We start from the raw sequence: 23,097 nt of genomic DNA, 5'->3' as shown, positions 1-23,097 counted from the left end.
AGCTATATCTTTAATCCACATTATTCTGTCATTGGCAAGTCCTGTGATTTTGTTGACTGGTCACTCTGTACACGGGTGATTACTGCAAACAGAACTCATAGGTCTTAGACCTTACCTTAAGACATGTGGTCAGCAAGGCCACCTGTACAAAGCTTTAGTGGTAGATAGATTTTTGTGTGCATTTCTCTAGCCGGTGTTATATAATCACTTACTCTGTATGATGCTTTTACATTTTTAGTATGAAAAACCGTAACAAGAATTTTTTTTGGCTCATCCCATGTTACATTTACAAATTTTAATTAATTAATCTATTTATTAATTAATTTTGCGGGTCTGGGGATGGAACCCAGGGGCATTGTACCTCTGAGCTACACCCCCAGCCCTATTTTTCAGTTTTTTTTTTTTAAATTTTTAAACAGGATCTCACTAAGTTGCAAACGGCCTCGCTAAGTAGCTGAGGCTGTCCGTGAATGCAATCCTCTAGTCTCTGCCTCCCGAATGCTGGGATTACAAGTGTGTGCCACCACACACTTTAATTTTAAATTTTAAATTTTTAACTTTTAATTCTTTTTTTTTCTTTAAATTATGAACAATTGGTCTCAAAATGACCCTTGACTTGATGGTCACTGCTACTGTTAAAAAAAAAAAATTGCAGCTAGCCACTAAGAAACTTTGCTGTTTCTCCCTGAGATTTGCCACTACCTGCCTCTCTGTCTCTCTCTGTACTTGATGACAACTGCTGTGGTCATGATCCCACACATTTTGTGGTTTGGGGTTTTAGCTTTTCCATGATTTATTGAAAATAGAATGTGTGCCCTGGTTACTTGTTTTCTTTGTTGTTTGGGGATGATTTATAGGAAGGAAAGAGGACATGCCAATATTACATGAACATTTTAAACTGGAAGGCACCACAAAATTGTTCTCCAGAATAAATGTTTTACTGTGTAATAACAAAAATACAGAAGGAGTAAAAATCATGAGAATAGAGCTTGATTAATGATCACAAAGGAAAACACCTACATAAACATTGCTGGGTCAAGAAATAGATCAAGACCAACATCCCAAAAGTCTATACTGTGCCCCTTTCTGGCCTCCCTTCCTTGTGGTTTCTTAACAGATTAGTTTAGCCAGCTTTTGAATTTTATATAAGTGAAGTAATATAACCTGTATTCTTTTGTTCAACATTTTGTTTGTGAGATTCATCCTTTTGAATATTAAATAACACAATTTATTGCTCATTCTACTATTGATAATAATTTGGGGCTGTCATGAATAATGCAGCTATGAATATACGTGGACGTGACATTTTTATACACAGAGGTATGCAGTTTTATTGATATGGGAAAAAGTGGAATTCATGGATCATAGGGCATATATGTTTTCAGCTTTAGCAGACACTGCCAAGAAGTTCTCTAAAGTGGGTTTAATTTAAAATTTGTCTTGATTACTAAAGACGTAGAACACTATTTCATGTAGTGAGCTAGCTACTGCATCTTTAAAAAAAAAAACAAGGGAGGAACCCCTTATTCAAGAAGCATGCCCATTTTTCTTGGGCGTTTTCTATCCTTGTAAGAAGCATGCCCATTTTTCTTGGGCGTTTTCTATCTTTGTCTTTGAGACATTGAGGTATTCTTTATATATCCTGGATATGATCTTTTTGTAGATGTTATGCATTTCAAATGCCTTTTTCCACTGTGTATTTTGCCTTTTTATTCTGTTAAAGGTATCATTCAATTATGCAAAGTTCATAATTTTCATGTTGCATTAATTTTACATAATGTTTATCTTTTCTTCTTTAGTTTTTTCTCTTGGTGTTCAGCTTTATAAATCTTTTTCTACACACAAAATATGAATGTGTCCTACTTATGTTCTTATTTTTGCTTGACCTCTCACATTTAGATCTATAGTTCACCTTGAAAGCTGTTCTTGTATATAATATGAAACTGCAGACAGGATCAATTTTTTGTATGGATGTACAACTTATCCCAGAACCATGTACTGAAGTGACCATTCTTTTTCACAACACCACAGCCTTACAACTGTCATAAATCAAGTTCCCACTCAGATGAGGAAGTTGGGGGCTGGGAAGGGAAAAAGAGAAATAGAGAGTGACACTCAATAATGAAGTTTCAACAAGCAGCTAATAAACATCAAGATATAGACAAGAGAGATAATAGACAGGAGGCAGCCATTACAGAAATAAATATGAAATGCTTTGCAGGGCTGAAGGGACAGATTAATATTTAATTTGAAAAGTCCTACCATTTTCTGAGTAGCATGTGTGAAAAAAGACTTATGCCTGGACCCCAAATAAAATTTTAAATCACCACAGATAATGAGGAGCCAATGGAAAACATTCCAGAGGGGGAAATGCAGGTCAACTAGAAACTAGCATCAGGATTCTCACCAGACATGGTCGATGCTAGAAATCAATAGAGCAGGGCTTTTGAAGTTTTAAGTTTCTACTAAAATCATATACTTAATTAAATGATGATTCAAGTATGGGGACCCTATAAGGATTCAAATGGTTTGCTTTTGGTGAGCTTTATAAAGGATATTTCTTGAGAATACACCCAGCATGCAAGATTGCACATGAAGGAAGAAAGAAATGTAAGAAGGGAGAAAGGGAGGGGAGGGAGGGAGGAAGAGAGGGAGGAAAAGAGGGAGGGAGGGAGGGACAGGTCATCAATGTTGCTAACTTTTCAACAGTCTAGAAATTCATCAATACAAAACAGAATGGCAAGTTTGTGGTATCAAGAATGTATTCAAGAAGCATGAATGGATTCTAGGCAGCAGACAGAATGCTTGCAAAACTAGAAGATATTAGAAAAAATACAATATTACTTTCCTCAGCAGAAAAAAAAAGGCATTCAGAAATTGAAGCCTAATTAAGGTTCAAGAATTCATAGTCCAAATATGAAGTAACTTAGAATATGACATGATTTAGAGACTGGTATTAGTAAAGACTGTCCATATCATCTTTGTGCTAAGAAGTTTATTCTTGGTGGGTCACAAGATTGAGATATTTGATTGACCTTTGTGAAAGAAATTTGTTCTTAATAAAGTGAACAGTTATTATGCAGTCATATTTTAATTATTATTTATTGATTTTCATCTTAGAGACAAAACAAAGACAGTTTATTGTGGAGATAGGACAGAATGAAAATGTTATCAACTTTGAAAATAAAAAGCCTGAAAGGAGAAGTATGTAAAGGGGTAGACGCTTGTAGGTTACAATGTAAGACATCAAGAGATTGTCTCACTGGATATGGTGGTGCACACCTGTAATCCTAGTACTTGGGAGGCTGAAACAGGAGGATTTCAGGTTGAAAGCTAGCCTCAGCAACCCAGTGAGACCCTGTTTTAAAAAAATAAGAAGACTTGGGGATATAGCTCTGAGATAGGATGTCTCTGAATTTAAACCCCAGTATAAGAAAGAGAGAAATGGAGAGGGAGAGGAAGAGGAAGAGAGAAGGGGGGGAGAGAGAGAGGGAGAGAGGGAGAGAGAGAGAGAGAGAGAAAGAGAGAGAGGGGGAGAGAGAGAGAGAAAGAGAGAGAGAGAGAGAGAGAGAGAGAGAGAGAGAGAGAGAGAGAGAGGTGGGGAGAGAGACACTATTTTCTATTTCTATATTTGGTGGAACTAGAAAAAATAGCTTTTTAGAACATTGTTGATATGTAAAAAGGGAACTGAATGTTACATAACTCTAAAAAGTTTGAAGTACAAAGAAATGGTTGTGTAACATCTCATCCATCAGTCAATGAAGAAAGTCATAAATATGTTTTCTAAAACTGATAACTTAGGAAAAGTGCTATGAGGAAATTATTTTAAGAGCGAAAACACTAACCATTAGAAGACCTGAAGTACAAATGACTAAAAATGCTTTCCTTTGGGGAGAATTTTATTTTTGATCATGGAAATGTATGATGAATATAAGCAACACATTGAAAGATGCTTCATGTCAAGTTGGATTGCTTCCAGGAATGCAAATGTAATTCAGTATTAGAAAACCTATTAAACTAAAGCCGGGCGTGGTGGCGCACGCTTGTAATCCCCGCGCTTGGGAGGCGGAGACAGGAGGATCGCACTGGTTCGGAGCCAGCCTCGCTGGCTTAAGAGACCCTGTTTCCAAATAAAAATATAAAAAAATAGGTCTGGGAGTGTAGCCCAGAGGTATAAGGGCTTCCAGGAACCCCAGTACCACAAATAATAAAAAAAAAAAACTATTAAAGTATATCTCTATATTAACTGGTTAAGAGAGAAAATATTTATCATCTCATATAGGTGCAGAAAAATTCAAATGTTTATGAACTTAAAACTAGAAATTATAGGAAATTTTCTTAATTTGAAAAAGTTACAGGTGGGAGAAAAGCCTACTGCAGTTATACACAATATGCAAATGCTAGACACTATTCCCTTTAAAAGCAGAAGCAAAAAAGCTTATTCACAATTGTTCTGTAAGTCCTACCCTGAACAATGATATAAGGATAAGAAATAAGGAGCGCAAGACTGGGAAATAAGATAAAAGCCATCATTAGCTAAGGCTTACTTATGCAAATAACTCTCCCCAAATTATAGAAAATAAGAACATTTAGAAAGGCTGAGAGATATAATACAATATATTTTTAAAATGTTACAGAAGATATAAAATATATAAACCATCTAGGGACTAATCTAACAAAAGTTATAAAACAAAAAATTATAAGATTTGAGTGACAAAGGTAAAGCATACCATGTTTACAATATGGAAGTCTCAATATTGGTAAGATACCACGTCTAAAAATGACTTACATATTTGATGTTGTTTCAGTAATAATTTAAGAAAGTTTTACTTAAACAGATACTAAATTTTACAGGGAAAAGCAAAAGACAAAATCGAACAAAAATAGGTGAAAAGGTGCTACCTCGTAATTCTACTTTCAGGCAATTTGTGCACTTATGAGCCTGATAATATGTACTCAACATTTCATAGCATCCTAGCTGGGCGCAGTTGCGCACGCTTGTAATCCCAGCGCTTGAGAGGCTGAGACAGGAGGATCGCGCAGGTTCAAAGTCAGCCTCAGCTTCTTAGTGAGGCTCTCAGCAACTTAGTGAGACCCTGTTTCCAAATAAAGTATAAAATAGGTCTGGGAATATAGCCCGGTGGTAGAAAAGCCCCTGGGTTCCACCCTCAGTACTACCACAAAAAAACAATAAAAAATCACAGCATCCTTATTCATCATAGCAAAGACAAAAACAAAGCAAAACTAGAAAACATGAACATATCCATCAACAGTAGAATTGATAAATAAATTGTAATATACTTATTTAATAGAATGCTATATTGTGATGAAAATTCAATGAATTAGAGCTATATTCATGAACCTGGATAAATTTTAAAAACATAATCATTAATAAAAAAGATACATATACTTGTAATTTCTTTACCTCCACAGTTCTCAAAAGATAAAGTTAACAATATATTATTAATTATATGATATGTACTATACATATCTAAAGGCTGAAGAACAGCTATGGGATTATTAAGACAAAATTTAAAATAGTGCTTATTTCTGAGAGATGGGTTTAGACACAGAGAGGGAAATAGGATTAGAGAAGGTTTACAAGGTAGTTGAAAAGTATTGGGAAAAATTCTATCGGGTGGTAGGTACATGGAAATTCATTTTATTATTCAAGAAACATGCATAGGCCATTACTCAAAGAACATTCTATTAGTCTACATTTCTCTCTTTATCAGAGACAACTATTATTGTAATAAAATATTATATGTATTTTTTGTCTGTATACATAACACAAAGAATTGTTTTGAGCTAGTGCCTTCAAATTTATATAAATGGAGAGATCAGACAGGCACGGTGGCACATGCCTTTAATTGCAGTACTTGGTTAGGCTGGGTCAGAAGGATTGCAGGTTCAAGACCAGCCTTAGCAATTAAGTGAGGCACTCTGCAAATTGGTGAGACCCTGTTTCAAAAAAAAAAAAAAAAATAGGGCTGGAGTGTAGCTCCATTCCATCCTCAGAAACACACACACACACACACACACACACACACACACACACACACCTTATATGAATGGTATCACACTTCTCATGTCATCTGGAACCTGCCTTTTGTTTTATGTTTTTGAGATCTCTCTAAGGCCATTCTTAGCATGCCCATTTAAGAAGAGAAAAGTAATACTTAGGGGCCAAAGCACAGAAAGATTCAAGGTCACACACTGGTGAACAGTACTGCTGGGCTGTAAAATGAGAATCCACATTGTATTTTCTTTCTTGTAGATTCATTCCTTATAAATGACCTCAAATGGATAGACTTCTGCTCACTTTTCTTTTTTTTTATTAATTTATTTTTTAAATTGGTGCATTGTAGTCATATATCAATCACATTGGAGTACAAGACTTGAGAGGATATACAAGCACACATCATCCAATTAGCCCTCCTCCAGCCCCCATCCCATTCCCTCCCCCTCCCTCCATCCCACGCTTCTTTGGTGATTTACTTTGATACATTTGTTTATGTACCTCCTGCGTTTTAAAGAAGCTCCGTCCTCCAGTATTACATACCCTCTGATTGGTCACATTAGTTGCTTCAATATAGGGCCCTTTCTATAGCTCAACCTCTTCCTGTTGCCCTTTTCCTCCTAGTTATTGCTGATTAAGAGAAGCATCTGATTTATATTTTCTGTGATATTTTTCTGTGCATGCTGCGTTGCAAGTACCGATCCCACTCTTGATGGTCCCAGTAGTGGCCTGGCTACTCAGTGGACTGATCCAGACCTCGCTGGCTCAAGCAGCAGCCTTGCCTCATGGGAGGCCCCAGTTCTGGTCTCGCTGGCCCCTGCACCGGTCTAACCCCTAAACTGGCTTTGGTCCCGGCCTTGGAGGCCGCAGGAGTGAACTTGCCTCACGCCAGGCTCCGATGCTCGCCATTGGCCCCTGCACCGGCCTAACCCCTTGGCATGATTCCAATCCCGGCCTCGGAGGCCCCGGCACTGGCCTAGCCTCACGGCAGGCTCCAATGCCGGCCTCGTTGGCCCCAGCACCGGCCTAACCCCTTGGCAGGTTCCGTTCCGGGTTAGGAGGCCCCAGCACTGGCCATGTCTCACAGCAGGCTCCGATGCTGGCCTCACCTCACGGCAGGCTCCGATGCCAGCCTTGCTGGCCCCAGCACCGGTCTAGCCCTTCGTTCTGCTCACTTTTCAAAATTTTCCTCTTTCAAAACTACAAAACTTCCATGAACCTCTTTTAGCAGGACTTTGCATACACAGAAGAATGGCTATATTTTTAGCTGTCTTGGATCCAGCCAAGCTGCTGCCCCAAGAAGCTGCCCTCGCAAGTACTGTGTGGCTATTCCAGTGTGTTCAAATTATAAATAATGCTTATTATTTTCATATTTTAGTGTCTGTCAATTCCTGAGGGATGTACAGTGGTATTTATCTTAATTGACACTTCCCTGATTTTTAGTGCTAAGAGTTTCCACTATTTGGGTTTTACTTTTGTACCTTTCCTTTTCTATAAATTGCTTGTTGAAATTGGGTTGATGCAAGGTGTCTAGACATATTAGAGGCAAATGATGCATATGTGTTCTAAATGTCTGCCCCCTATCTATAGTTAGTCTTTTAACATTATGTTTGAAATCTCTGTGATCAAAAAACATAAATTGAGTACATGCTCCTATATTAGTCTTTGCTTTATACACTGTGCTTTTTTTCTCTACATAATTGTTTGTAAGAAAAGCATGACATTGCATTATAAAAAATGATTTTTTTTTTTACTTTTAGATAACTACCAAGTTGCCTTCCAGACTTACTCTGCATCATTGTCCTTAAATGATGAAATATATGAAAGCATAGATGGTAGAAAAAAGACTCAGACTAAAGGGGATCTCACATGGATCCTTCTCCTGCGCTACTATATACACCTGCAAAGAATAAACAACATGAGTAAACTACTCGGTAGGTTTTGCTGTGATAAGATGGAACAGATTGCTTTCAGATTTTGTCTTAAGTCATGTTTCTTAATTAGAATTATAAAATACTTTTCTGGGGTGGGGGAGATGGGACCTTGCTGTGTTGCCCAGGGTGGGCTTGAACTTGCGCTCCCCTACCCCCAGCCTCCTCAGTAGCCAGCCCATCTCTATATTTTTGACATCTTTCTGCGTGAACTCACATTAGAAGATGGAAATTTCAGTGGTTCTTTGCCTGGAATACATAGAATTTTAGATAGAAAGCATTGAAATGTAATTGATTTCTTTAGAAATTCTATATATTTTATTTTATATATTTGAGAATGTTACGATATGAAGGAATTTGGAAGCTTCTTAAGAATGCCAAAGTGGTCCATAGCTCAAGATATTATGAGTCAGTGACCACAATGTGACAGTTTATAAAATGAATAGGATGGAATTTTGGCTTTAGGGAGAGAGCGTTCCAGTACGCAGTCTGTGAAAGAGAACAGACGCATGACGAGGAGGGGGATATTTAATCATATGCAGCCTTGCTGCTATTGTTGATTTTCCTTTTCTTTGAAAATCACTATTTACAGAATATCTAGAAAAATTGGTAAAATCCATTTTACATCAGTCCGTCTCATGATTTTGTGACAGTGTATATTACTGCGTCTTATCTGTGTCCATGAAGTCAGCGGTCCAGTGTCTCTCATCAGTAAAAACAACAACAAAAAAACCAGTTTGACCCAAGGTCTTTGCTGGGGAAGTCAGCAGAGCAAATGGGCTGTCACTGAGGGAGCACAGCTCTCAGGAGTCACCAGTGGGATAAAGGAGTACGCAGAAGTGTGCTAGGGCTAAGAGGTTCATCACGCTGGGGGGTAGGGCAAGGCCAGGTCAGGGGGGAAGGTCATGGACATGGGCCAGTGCAGCCAGTCCCCATTACACCCTGCCCTCTGAGCCACGCTCACCTCCCATCTCACCTGTGGGTATTTAACACATCAAACACCCATGCTTTGCTCATTTTCTCCTCTGGCCTCTCTTAGAAGCTCCAGGACAGCTCGTAGGAAGCAGGAATTCCACGTACTCAGGAGTTACTTGCAACTAGTGAGGTTAAGGAACTGATAGACAAGCATCTGTCCTCCCTCCTCCCTCCCATGGGGCCTCTTCTCCGTGGCTGTGCAGAACGTCCCCAGCAGGAGTGGACCCTCACCGCCAGTGGCTGTGGCCCGTTCATTTACTCACCCTTATTGCCTCTTTGCTTTTTCCCTGTCTCACATTTCTCATTTCTTCATTTGTGCTCCTTGAAACCATTTCTCAATTAAGCTACCTGCATCCACGTTCTTGCTTTAGGTTCTGTTTTGGAGGCATTCCCCACCAAAAGATGGTAGACAGAATAACTAACTGGTCATTACTTAAAACTGGAAACAGTGTCCACAAGTCTCTCTGAAACTGTTTTTTTCCCCGTGTCTAGAAGCAATTCCATTAGTATGTAAGCTGTACGAATGGAGGAAGGTGATTGGCAGCCCCTAGTGGGCACGGGGATGGTGTCAGAGCCCGGAACTTCTCACTCCTTGACAGTAGAAATGAAACCAAGCAAGTGTGAACCCCCAGGCAAGGGTGGGGGCGTCACCTGGAGAAGAAAGAGAGCACTGCTAGAAAGAGAAATGAGCCCAGCCCCCCAAACAAAGCAAGAGACAAGCTTTTATTCATGTGTAGGTGTTGCAAGGGTGGCCTGTAATCTGGGAATTTTTCTACTGTTTCTGGAAATGGTTTCAAAAGACCTTTTCTGTGCAAATATCTTGTCCTATTGGGCTGTTAGAGCTGCTGAGAGAGCATAGGGGTGGAGGTGGATGAAAACACATATCATGATTTTAAGAGTTAATAGGTTAAGGAGCTGGGCATGGTGGTGCACACCTGCAGTCTCAGTACTTGGGAGGGGAGTGTGAGACAGGAAGATGGCAAGTTAGAGGCCAGCCTTGGTGACTTGGGGAGACCCTGTTTCAAGATAAAAAATAAAATTTGGCTGGGGGTATAGTTCAGAGGTAGACTGTCTTTGGGTTCAATCTCCCATACCTCAAAAAAAAGGGCTAGGAGTTTGTGGTAACCCCAGCAGTTTCATCTAGTTTATTCTTGGAGATATTATGGCAAAGGCACCCTGGCTTTTACAATGCACCTGGTTCCTGTGGTGGATAGAATTGTCTGCGGAGGTGGGTAAGGAAATACGCAGACCATCCTTTTAATAGGTTATGATTTAAGACCTTTAAAGTGCCTTTATTCCTGACCGTATCAGGGGTAAATAGGATAGTGGGTAGTATGCAAATATCAAAAATACTGAGAGCATTCTGTTTTCTAACAGCCTAAATAAAAGTCTTTTTCTTTTGTAAGCATCTGCAACACCAGTATCTGGAATCTCCTTGCCAGATGATACACTTCTCACGTCCCTTTACAACATGGAACTGATTTTGCGCCAAAAAGAAATGCATTTTTTTCTTAAAAAGTTTCTACAGCTCTATTCTTCTTCTTGTATTGATGAATTTCCAAAAGAACTTCTTCAGGGGCTGGAGAAACCACCTCTTTCAGAAAAAAACGTATGTGAATCATCAGCCAAGGTAAGATTGTAAAACATTATTTCTCTATTTAAAACTTAAAATCACCCTCATATTTCTAAAGGAAGCACTCCAATCTCTGTGCTGACACAATGATTTCTAGTTCCCCAGAGTTCTTGGGAAAGCTCATTTTGCCAATCATGTAGCCCGGTTTTCAGGACAGTTCACACATCAAATGTACTTCTTGTTCTCATAAATCTTCAAATTATCTTGTTCTCATAAATCTTCAAATTAACTTTTCTATATTGCATACACACACACACACACACACACACACACACACACACACACACACAGGAATATGTGCCTGAAATGAGTATTCAACAAACATATGACTGTGTGTGTGTGTGTGTGTGTGTGTGTGTGTGTGTGTGTGTGTGTGTGTGTCTGTGTGTGTTGTAGTCTGGGAATTTAATCTAGAGACATTCTACCTCCAAGCTACACTCCCAGCCCTTTTTAATTTTTGTTTTGAAACAGGGTCTCACTAGGTTGCTGAGGCTGCCCTCATACTTGCAAATGTCCTTCCTCAGTCTTCCAAGTACTGGGATTGTGCCTGGCTCAATAAACATTTGTTGACTGTGATTTTCCAGAGCAACCCTTCAGTTGTAGTGGTAGAAAAACTAGATAAGGCATAGTCCCTCGCATAGTCTTGTTAAGGGAATAGAGAAACAGACCGAAAGTGAGACCAAAAAATGTTTCATTATTTCCAAGATACTACTTCTTTTTTTTCTTTTGGTGGTACTGGGGTTACTGGAAACCCTTCTACCTCTGAGTTATACTCCCAGACCTATTTTTATATTTTTTATTTGGAAACAGGGTCTCTTAAGCCAGCAAGACTGGCTTCGAACCTGTGCGGTCCTCCTGTCTCCGCCTCCCAAGCACGAGGATTACAAACGTGTGCCACCACGTCCAGCTCCAAGATACTTCTAAAGAGAAAACGACAGGGAGAATGTGAAAACTCACATATATTAGTTTTACTTTCAAGAGTATGTAAGACTGATTGGCAAATGATAGATGAAAAGGAATTATCAAGAGAGAGATGATGGGGTGACAAGGCTTATCACCACAAGAATGGCGAGGAAGAGATGGCTGTAAAAGATATTGCTTAAGTAAAATAAAGACACCAACAAAACAATGTGATGGCTCTTTGGAGATGGAAAGATGGGAAGAGGGGTTGACCGGAGTGAGTTCTTTCATTCAGATATCTGTGGTCATTGGAACCTATGATACCGGCAGTGGATTCAGGGTAGAAGAGGGAGCGCCTCTATGGAGGAAGCTGGTATGTTCTGCCTTCTAGACAGAGTCAGATTCCAGTAGATACTTCAAGTGGACAAAGTACACTGTCAACTTCCAATGAATGTTTGTGAAATGAACAAATTGATTTATTTGTACAGAATTCTTTCAAACTTGCAACAAGTTACTCATTTATTTTGAATGATCTCTACTTTGCCCTTCTCCATCTAGCTCTTTAATTTTTATAATTATAGACTTACCCTTTGCAAGCATGTCCCTGTTTCTGTTAGCAACTCTCCCAGAGGAGTGATCTGAAAATATGGCTTGTTCCAGAGTAGGACCTCATGAGTCTTATCCTACAAGAATATAGCAACTTTATGCTCGGTGTAGGTATTTTTTAAAAAAAATCACTCTTTTGGACATTCTCATGCTTCTACTCTAGAGAGTCAAATGATTGTTGATAAATTGAGGTGAGAAAGTTGTGTCTGAAGGATTGTTAAGAATTGAGTTAAAAGAAACCATTGCCCACTGGGTTTATGGAGTTGGCCCCAGGGCAATGGATCACTTGAGAAGATTTTTCGAGTGATTTTCCTTCCTTTTCTGGACACTGGGGTATTGTGGCAAGTGTTATACTCAACACCTCATGTTTCCTACCCAGATTATAAATCATTTGAGAAATAAGAGTCAAGAGTAAGATAGATTGGGATTTAAAAATGAGTAATGAAGCTTGTATTGTAGGATATGGCTTATAGCTAGTGGTGAATGGTCTCCCTAGTAATAAACACCAAAATAGAAAGATTCGTCAATCTTGTCATATATTATTGGGTCATTACAGGCCTCTCCATGTGAAACTGGCTCCTTAAAAATCTGTTTCACGAAGAAACAGAGATTGTTCATCCCCAGAAAATGTTCACTTGTTCCAAATTTAACAGTCATAAATAAGTCTGCCTTTGAAGAAGGAAGGGGTGAGTGGGGAAGTGGACAAGCCAGGAATCTAACATTAATGTCTGGCTGCCCACATGGAAGGAGACAGTCGATGTGGAGTAAAATTATTCCCCATCTAGCACCAGATTATGATCCATCCCTTCTAGGAATGGGAATGAGATTTCAGCTTCAGTCAGCATTTTCACTGCTGTAACCGAGAGAGAGAGAGAGAGAGAGAGAGAGAGAGAGAGAGAGAGAGAGAGAGAGAGAGACACAGACAGACAGACAGACAGACATGCACATACACACAAACAGAAACACAGCACACACATTTCCAAGGCCACACCCCCAGTTACCTACCTCTTCCAACCACACCCTACCTGCCTACCTCATTCTTCATCCATCTATTAATATGTCAGTGGATTTATCCACTAAGCTAATGAGATTGGAACCCTCGTGATTAAAGTGCTTCGTCTTGGGATATTTTTGCATTGTTAGTAATGAACTCTTCCAAGGGGACATTTTACATTCAAACCCACAGTACGTCCTTTGAGGATTGCTGCCATGTGCTGCAGACATCTCTGCTGTTTTGAAGTAGGGAGCAGGCATGAGAAGGCCGAGAAAGTAGTTTTAGTGAATCTATTCTTGTGGTTACTGAACAAGACTTTGGAAGCTAATTTGTGTGACTTCTTAAAAACTGTTCTGAAAGGAGCCCTGAAGATGTTTTCGTATTAAGGGCAGCCTCTTATTACCCAGTTCCCAAGGGTGAAGCTCCAAAGGCGCAGCTTTGAATACACCGTAAATACACGTGACGTTTCTAATGGCGGCAGCGAGTTGTTTCGCCCCGTTTGCTCTTTTTTGATATAATTAGTGTAACACTCTCCCAGGATAATCAGCTCTGGAGATCCCTGTCACTTGCCTGACAGGTGCAAGCTACCTAATCATGTGTTCGTTTCACTGGGGTAGACAGCTAACGAGCATAAAGCCTTTTTAAATTTTTTTTATATAAACGCCAAGCTTGGCTGATTTCTATAATAACATTTTTGAGCCTTTAATCACTCAGGAGGCTATTTCAATCAAACTCTTTCCATAATTTAATACTGCAGCCTACTGTTCCCCCCTCAAAGAAGTAGATGCTTTTCCAGAACAATCACCGTTACATTGTTAGGTGATGTGCTCCTCGGTTGTATGAATTTGCACGGCCTCAAGTTTATTGGAGCTTTGTGATGGAAAAACAAAGGTGCCACGCAAATTACACGAAGAATTGCCCCCCCCTATAGGCGATGATTACATTGGAACACAGAGGTGAGCCACTTGTGCTCTTAGACTCTGCCTCGGACAGTCTGTACAAGGTCAGATATCTGACTAGTGTGAATCGGTTTGTTGTTCATCGGACTGTGGCAGCCTCGGGTTCACTGAGCAAGTAGGTCTGTTGCTTTATTCCTTTCAAAGAATAAAGAAAGCATATCAAAGATACTTAGTGTATAACATGTCAATTAGCATATGCAATTAATCACATCGGCAACTAGATATTATAGTATTTTTAAGATAACTAAAAGCTAAATACATATTTTGATTTTTATTTATGTTAACAATTATCATTAGACCACCATGTTATTTAACATATATTGAAATAAAAAATGTTTTTTTTATTTTCCTAAGCTTACATAAGTATTAAACATAAATTATTTGCTCAAATCATTATTAGAATCTCAAAAAGTTACTCGGATATAAAAATAATGAGAAATTGTTGTTTTGAATCAGTTATTTACCTCATCTTTTTATGAAATACTTGACATGGAATTATTCTGAATTAAGCACTTTTAAATGTCTGTTTAACCCTAACAGCCTTGCTTATTTTTAATTTTGGCCATCCTTTAAGTATCATTCATGGTATCAATAAATGAAGATTCTAGTGTATAATATTCTCTTATCATAGTCTCTAGACATTTTTGAAAAGCTTTCACACCTACTATTCCTTGTAGTCAAAACATCTTTCTTTTTTTTTATCAGTAGACAACTCAAAAGGTCAGTGTCTTTCTCTTTTTATTTTACAGACTTGCATTCACAGTCATATTCTATCTTGAATAGGTTCAGAAATAATGGAAGAGACAAAGCCTTATAGAAACACCTACCATCTCTTTCTGACACTGGCATGTTCCCCTTGGTCAGCAAACTTTCAGATGCCTTTGTTGCCAGGAAGAGGGTAATAGAGAAAATTCTTCCCTGCTACCTTGTTGTGGTCTTGGGAATAACAGGTTGATTTTGAAAATTGTTTGCACTCCATTGTAGGCCCTTCTTAGACTTCAGATATTGTTATCACTATCATTTCTCTGCTAGTCTGTTGTTCTGTTGATGCTTAAAAACCATACTTTGCTTTCTAAGATAAAAAAGCAAACTTAGAAAGCAAAGATATATAATTATATAATTAGAGATATCTAATTAAATTATGAAATTGATTACATTCTATATATTTATGTTTTTTGAAGACTTCAGTCTCTGTAACAAAGTTCCATGAAAGAAGTTGGACCCATAGTCAATGAAGACTTTAACTTACAAATCAAACACATTTAGATAATGAAGGAATGAAAGTAATAGATTTTAACCTCTCAGAGCAAAAACCTTATTTTGCGTGTGATTACTGAAAAAGAGACAATAAATTACTACTGTATACTCGGTATATTTACAAATGAATAAACAAAAAACAAACAGAAGATGTTTACTGGAAATAGAGGTGACCTTTAGATTAAAATGGTTGTATGGGCATTATTCCCTCCAGATTTCCCCCTGAAGATTCGCCAAAGTAGAAGAAATTTGCCAGGACCATTGGGATTAAAAGCACGTTTGTCTTGTAGGGGAATCTATTTCATGGCAATCTAGGCTGCTTCAAGATCTACCTTCATAAAACAAGCTAAACCTTCTCAGAGCTTTTCAGTGTAGACAATTCATTCACTTAAAATATGCCATGACTTCATTATCAGATATTGAACTAACACAAGCATTTTTGCTGCTGTTCCCTAGTTATGCCGTGATGGATCCCTCCAGTCCATTTATTCTTTGAAGCTCATTCCCAGTGTATCTTCTGTGGAAATGACATCATCAGAAATGGCAATACAAGCTTTAAACAAAGAACTTTGTTTTCAGTGGTACATTCCTCCCCTGGACAGACCCCCAGTGGACACAGAACCTGTGGTATGTAGGATATTGATAAGAGCTAAGCCTGCCCCTTTGGTATAAAGTTTAACTTGGCCCTTACAACCTAAACAGTAGAATGTATCCATCGCTGAGCTATTAGAAATTGAACAGTGATTATGATTCTAGGAGAGCCTTGAAAGTGGGTCAAGATTTTAAAAATGGAATAGTTGGTCAATATAATCTCTGCAGAGGATCTTTCATATAGAATCCCTTTGATTGCTGCTTTCTTTAAGGAGCGCCCCAGGCTTTCCCCCAGAAGATGTTTGCCACATAAATTTTCTCTGTTCAGCATTTTTGCTTGCTTCTTGTCTTCCATACTGGTCCACTCTTGCACTTCCCAGAGCCTGAGCGTCGTCCCCTCCAGCTGTGCCTCTGGTAGCTTCTGCAGCTCCTTGACTCACGTGGCCCCTGTCAAATCATGAAACCTCCTGGGCTTGCCTCTCTGTTCTCACTCTGCCCCTTCCTCCTGCTTCCTCAGGCTGGAAAACTGCTCCTAACTCTTGGCCAATTATACACCTCTTCCTATTCAGATAAAAGGAGAAACTTCAGCATATCATTTCTCAGGTATACTTAAAGCTATTTTCTCCCTTTTAAAATAGAGCCACCTCTCCGTAGCTGCAAGGAATTGGTTCTAGGACTCCCCAAGGATATCAAAATCCACAGACTCTCAAGTTTCTTTTATAAAATGATGTATTTGCATATAACCTATGTACATTCTCCCACATACATTATATCACCTATATTACTTATAATACTGAATGTAATGTAAATGTTATGTAATTAGTTGCTATACATATTGTTTAGAAAATAAAAACAAGAAAGAGGTGTATAGACAATATCAGTGCCAAGACAAAAATTTTTTCAAGTATTTTCAACCCATATTTGGTTGAATCTTCAAATGTAGAACCTGCGGATGTGGAGAATCACTATATTCTCCTCCCTATTCTTAACTAGTCAAATCCTTGACAAATATTTCTTTCTTTCTTTTTTTTTTTTTTTTTTTTTTTTTGGTGGTACTGGGGTTCCTGGAAGCCCTTCTACTTCCGGGCTACACTCCCAGACACCCATGTTTTATATTTTTATTTGGAAGCAGGGTCTCTTAAGCCAGTGAGGCTGGCTTCGAACCTACATGATCCTCCTGTCTCCGCCTCCCAAGCGCAGGGATTATAAGCATGTGCCACCATGACTGGCACTCACTTATTTTTTTCTTAAATAGTAAATTTATAATATCACTTAGGGAAATTTACTACAGTAATTTTCAAGTTGTGGTTCCCCAAATACTAAGTCAGGGAACCACTATAGGTTATATGTAGCATTTTTTCTGACATTCTTATTGGTAAATTATAGTTACATATGCAACAGTGGTATGCATTGTTACATATATGGACAGTGCCTCCCCTTTTCCTCACTCCTCTCTTCCCCAGTTCCCTTCTTTTACTCTACTTATATTCATGCCCCTCTTTTATTTTTATGTTTTGGATATGTTCTCTCTAGAGTCCACATATGAGAAAAAACATATGACCTTTGGCTTTCTGAGTCTGGCTTATTTTGTTTAACTGAATGCTCTACAGTTCCATCCATTTTTCTGAAAATGACATATTTTGTTCTTTTTTTTTTTTTTTGGCCGAGGTACTGGGGATTGAACCTAGAGGCTATACCTCCAGCCCTCTTTATATTTTATTTTTTTGTTTTGAAACAGAGTCTCTCTAGGTTTCTAAGGTTGTTTTTGAACCCGTAATCTTCTTGTCTCAGCCTCCCAAGGGCTGGGGTTACAGGAGTGTGCCACCACACCCAATCATTTCATTCTTCTATATGACTGAATAAAATACCAGTATGTAAATATACCACATTTTCTTTATTCATTTATCTGTTAATGGATACCTAAGCTGGCTCCATAGCATGACTACGGTGAATTGTGCTGCTATAAATGTGGGTATGTTAAGGCCATTATAGTATTCTGACTTTAATTCTTTGAGGAGAGGTATAGCTGGGTCCCATGGTAGTTTCATTTAGAGTCTTTTTTTTTCCAATTGTGCACTATAGTCTCACATCATGATGTGGATCATGTTGACAATGGCATATATTACCACAGTACTTAGTGCCCCCCACTCCTCCCCTTCCCCTTTTCCCTCCCTCCCAACACTGAGGGTCCAGGTTAACGATGTCATATTCATATGTATACACATAGTCGACTGTAGCTTTTCTATCAATAAACCTCAGCCTTCTTCCTCCCCTCCCCTTCCTTCTGGCTTTGCTGAGATTTTCCCTCCATCATCTGGAGTCCCTCTGGTATCCCAGAAGGACTAGCTTGAGCATATTAGAGAAAACATATGTGCCTTCTCTTTTTGTGCTTGGCTGATCTCACTTAACATAATGTTCTCCAGGTCTTTCCATCTTCTTACAAATGACATGATTTGTTCTTCTTTATTGCCGAGTAGAATTCCATGGTGCGTATTTCCCATAATTTTGCAATCCAGGCATCTGTTGTTGGAAACCTAGGTTGGTTCCATATTTTGGCTATTACAAATTGTGCTGCTATGAACATGGGTATACATATGTTATTGTAGTTCTCTGGTTTCAACCCCTTTGGAAGGAGACCCAGGAGTGGTATAGCTGGATCATATGGTGGATCTATTCCCAATTTTCTAAGGAATCTCCACACTGATCTCCATAGCAGCTGAACTAGTTTGCACTCCCACCAACAGCATAAAAGAGTTTCTCTTTTCCCACATCCTCACCAGCATTTGTTGTTATTTGACTTCTTTATGCTTGCCACTCTGATTGGGGTATCTGGAATCTCAGCATAGTTTTGATTTGCATCCTCCTGATGGCTAATGAAGTTGAACATCTTTTCATGTATCTATTGGCCATTTGTATCTCTTCCTTTGTGAAGTGTCTATTCAATTCAGCTGTCCATTTCTTAATTGGTTTATTTGTTTTGCTAGTGTAGTCTTTTGAGCTCTTTGTATGTTCTGGATATTAGCCCTGTATCAGAAAGATTGCTGGTAAAGATCTTATCCCATTCTGTAGGCTTTCTCTTTAGATTCTTGATAATTTCCTTTGATGAGAAGAAACTTTTTAGTCTGATACCATCCCACTTGTTAATTCTTGTTTTAATTTCCTGCACTTTGGAGGTCTTGTTGATAAAGTTACTACCTGTTACCTGTGCCTATATGTTGTAGTGTTGAGCCTATGCCCTCCTCTAATATCTTCACAGCCTCTGGTCTGATTTCCAAGTCTTTGATCCATCTTGAGTTTATTCCTGGGCCTGGTGAGAGGTAAGGATTTAGCTTCATCTTTCAACAAATGGATAGCCAGTTCTCCTAGCACCATTTGTTGAAAAGGCTGTCTTTTCTCCAGCATATGAATTTGTTCCCTTTATCAAAGATCAATTGACTGTAAGTGTGTGGGTTTGTTTCAGTATCTTCTGTTCTGTTTCACTGGTTGGTGTGCCTATTACTGGGCCAATAGTATCCTGTTTTAACTATAATTGTTCTCTAATATAAAGTCTGGGATTGTGATGTCTCCTACATGATTCTTGTTGCTGAGAATTGCTTTGGCTATTCTGGTCTTTTCTTTCTCCATATGAAATTCATGACTGATTTTTCTAGGTTTATGAAGAATGTCATTGGTATTTTGATAGAAATTTTATTGGTTCTGTAGATCACTTTTGGCAGAATGGCCATTTTGATGATATTTAATGTTTTATAGTTTTCATTGTAGAGGTTTTTTATATCTTTGGTTAGGTTATTCCTAGGTATTTTATTGGTTTTGAGGTTATTATGAATGGAATTGTTTTATTTCTTTTTTTCTATGTGAATTCATTGTTGGAAACTGATTTCTTTAGGTTGATTTTGTATCCTGCCACTTTGCTGAATTTGTTAATCAGCTCCAGTAGTCTTTTGGTTGAGTTTTTTGGGTCTTCTAGTTATAGGATCATGTCATCTGCAAACAGGGAGAGTTTTAATTCCTCTTTTCCAATTTGAATTCCTTTGATTTCTTTTTCTTGTCTTATTGCTATGGCAAGAGTCTCAACTATATTGCAAAGGAGTGGTGATAGTGGACATCTTTGTCTTGTTCCTGATTTTAGAGGGAATTCTTGCAGTTTTTCCTCAGTCAATATGATGTTGGGTTTGGGTTTATTGTATATTGCCTTAATGATGTTAAGATAAATTTTTATTCCAATTTTCTGCAGTGTTTTTCATGAATGGATATTGGATTTTGTCAACTTCTTTTTCAGCATCTGCTGATATGATCATGTGATTTTTGTTCTCAATTCTATTCAGGTGGTGAATAATGTATTGATTTGCATATGTTGAACCAGCCTTGATTCCTGGGATGAAACCAACTTGGTCCTGGTGTAAAATTCTCTTGATACGGTTTTGACTGCTTATAGCGAGTATTTTGTTTAGAATTTTTGCCTCTATGGTCATCAAAGATATTGGTCTGTAATTTTCTTTTCTTGAGGTATCTTTACTTGGTTTCTGTATTAATGTGATACCGGCCTCATAGAAGGAATTTGGAAGAATTTCATCTCCTTCAATCTCCTAGAGTAAGATTTGGAGTACTGAGATCAGTTCTTCTCTGAAAGTTTTGTAGAATTCAGCTGGAAACCCATTTGGCATTCTTCTGCCTCCGATTAGCTCTGTTTCTTCTGGAGTATTGAACCTATTAGACAGAGTGTTTACTTTTCTCACATATTATCTATTATTTTAAATTTAGATTGTATTTTTAATCTACTTTTATTGATGCATTGCGATTATGCATCCTGATGAGGTTCAAAGGGATAGAAACACACCTGCACACAGCACTTAGTGTGTTTCCCTGTGGGTCCCATCCCACTCTCTTCTCCTTCCTGCACATATTATCGAGGTTGATATTGATTACTTTGTTGATGTACACAGCATTGTTTTAAATGTTTCCTTTATCAAATCTCCTTTCCTCCCTCCCCGCACTGTTCCCCTTCCACAGTTCTACTCATATTTGTCCTCTTTTTTCCCCAAAATCCCTTTTGTTTTCCAATTTGAGGAAACCAGATTTAAGTTTATGTTTCAGATCTTCCAGGCTTGAAGCCCTTTTGGAGTTTAGATCATGTTTCTTGTTGGCGACCTCTCTGAAGGATCTTGGAACACAGCCTTTGTTCTCTACTGAATTTTCCGAGTGCTTGCTGTCCTTCGGAGTGTTTTTAACTTTTTTAGAAGAGTTTCATCTCCCCTCTTGTTTCTGTCTTTGTGGATCTATACCTTTAAAATTTCCCTCTACTCTTATTTTGGTTTGATGTACAAGGAAGCAGAGATAAGTGCATTTTGCCTAATTAGTGAGTTTTGGTGGCCAGCTCCAGGCCTTATATATAAAATGAAGGAATTCAACCAGATCATATCTAAGGTTCTGTGGACCTCAAATTCTATGAATCTGCAACTTTAAATATGTGCTGTATTGTCAGAATCCAAACAATAGAGAAATAGAGCATGAGTCACCAAGTGAAGTTTCACCTTAGAGGTGGGGGCTGGAAGATTACCTGTGGGTTGACTTGGAGAGGAAGGGGACAACAGGTAGGTTTGCTGTCAAGAAAGTTTGAGAAATAACAAGACCTAAAGTTGGATCTTCACTGGGTGTTTATTTGATACTTCCTACAGAGGGCCTTCAAATGCTGAAAGCTAGACTCCATTATAATATAAAATGCCACTTTTCAAAAATAGTTTATTCTTACCAAATAGCATTTATTCCTACCTTACTACCTTTGCGCAATTCTTCTTCATCTAATGTCTCTTTCAAGAAATTAAGGGTGGGGAAAAATCCTCATTTTTCTTTTCTACCTAAAGAAAAAAATATGGCACAGTAATATTATCTTGAGGACCAATGCTGAACTTTTTTGAGGTAAAGTGTAATGTTGATGTCCCATTAATATATGCTTTATTTATTTTACAGGTTTTATTATTGTATGCATATAATACAAAGCCCATAAAGATTTTAGATGTCAAACATTCCCCACTTAACGTCGTATGTGCTGGCTCTCTCTGGCTTCCACTAAACAGGCAAGTAAAAATGGATCATTCTCAGCTCTAATGCTCTTTGCAATTATTTCTCTTAAGAATAGACTGTTTCAGTAATGTACAGTGCAAAGCAGAGGTGGTCTTTTACATTAAATTTTTAGAAAGGTCTTCCTTTTATTTAGAAGAGCACTATATTATTGTGGTTAAGAGCGTAAACTCTGGATCCAGTGTGCTTTGGTTCAAATACCCGTTGTTTCCCTTACTGTCTTTATGACCCTAAACAGTTACTTAACCTCTCTGTGCCTCAGTCTCCTCATTGTCAAAATTGAAATAATAATAATAATAATAATAATAATAATAATAATAATAATAATATAACACAACAACCTTAAGTTGTGGGAGGAAGAATACATGACAATTCATAGAGGCTATAGAGTACAAAAATATTGTTTGTATCATATTTTGCCCACAAATTTGGTGTCTTTAAAAAGTAATATGCTTCCATATTGCATTGCAAAATTCAGCCCCAACCCCACGAGCAACCTTGTCTCACCTTTCCCTCTGTACTCAGTTCTCTTTTCTATTCTTCCGAGAGTCAAAAATCTTCTCTTCCGCCTGACATGTCCCTCCCTCTCCATCAAATGGACTGCTCTCTAATTTTTTACATACTGGGTTTCTCTCTCTCTCTCTCTCTCTCTCTCTCTCTCTCTCTGATTCTTTTTTAATGCAATTTAAAAACAACTCTTTGTTTTTCATTAATTCTTTCAAAGTTTCTTCATGACTTAGCTAATCTGTTTTGTTATGCCATTATTCATTGCCCTCTTGACCTTTAGCCTCTGCTTCTCCACTCCAAGCCGGCAAGGATGCTACCTGGTCTGCTTAGCTCTCAGATTATTGATAGGATCAGGCCAGGTGATGGATGAACATGCTTTGGAAAGCTGAAAACGTTATCGTGGTGTTTGCCAGTGTCAGCTCTTGGCCCCGCCAGGCTCCCCATGAAAGCTCAGTGAGTGGAGAACTGTGGCCTCTCTGTCCTTCCCTGGAGAGTCCTGTTCATGCTCCATGATTTTCATTTTGAAGGACTTTTTGGCCTCACTATGAAAGAGAATAAAACAAGAGGTGTTTCAGTAGCTGGCAGACTTTTAATTATTCAGTTTTCTTGCATTCTTTTTATTGTTAAAGCAGAATGGCAGAAAACCT

General features: G+C 38.4%; 1 protein-coding gene across 1 annotated transcript in view; it reads left to right on the top strand.

Annotated features, from left to right (window-relative positions):
* CFAP54 (cilia and flagella associated protein 54) overlaps nt 1–23,097 on the top strand; it is a gene marked incomplete at both ends in the record, with an annotated part of 316,371 nt that overhangs the window by 250,855 nt on the left and 42,419 nt on the right. The window contains 4 exon segments of the mRNA XM_080704815.1: nt 7,780–7,953; nt 10,332–10,555; nt 15,731–15,901; nt 21,833–21,939. Coding sequence (XP_080560941.1) covers nt 7,780–7,953; nt 10,332–10,555; nt 15,731–15,901; nt 21,833–21,939 — 676 coding nt within the window.

Source organism: Muscardinus avellanarius (genome assembly GCF_963383645.1).
Source record: "Muscardinus avellanarius genome assembly, chromosome: 11".
Classification (NCBI taxonomy): Eukaryota; Metazoa; Chordata; class Mammalia; order Rodentia; family Gliridae; genus Muscardinus; species Muscardinus avellanarius.
Note: the sequence above shows the minus strand (reverse complement) of the source record. Positions and strands in the feature narration are given on the sequence as shown.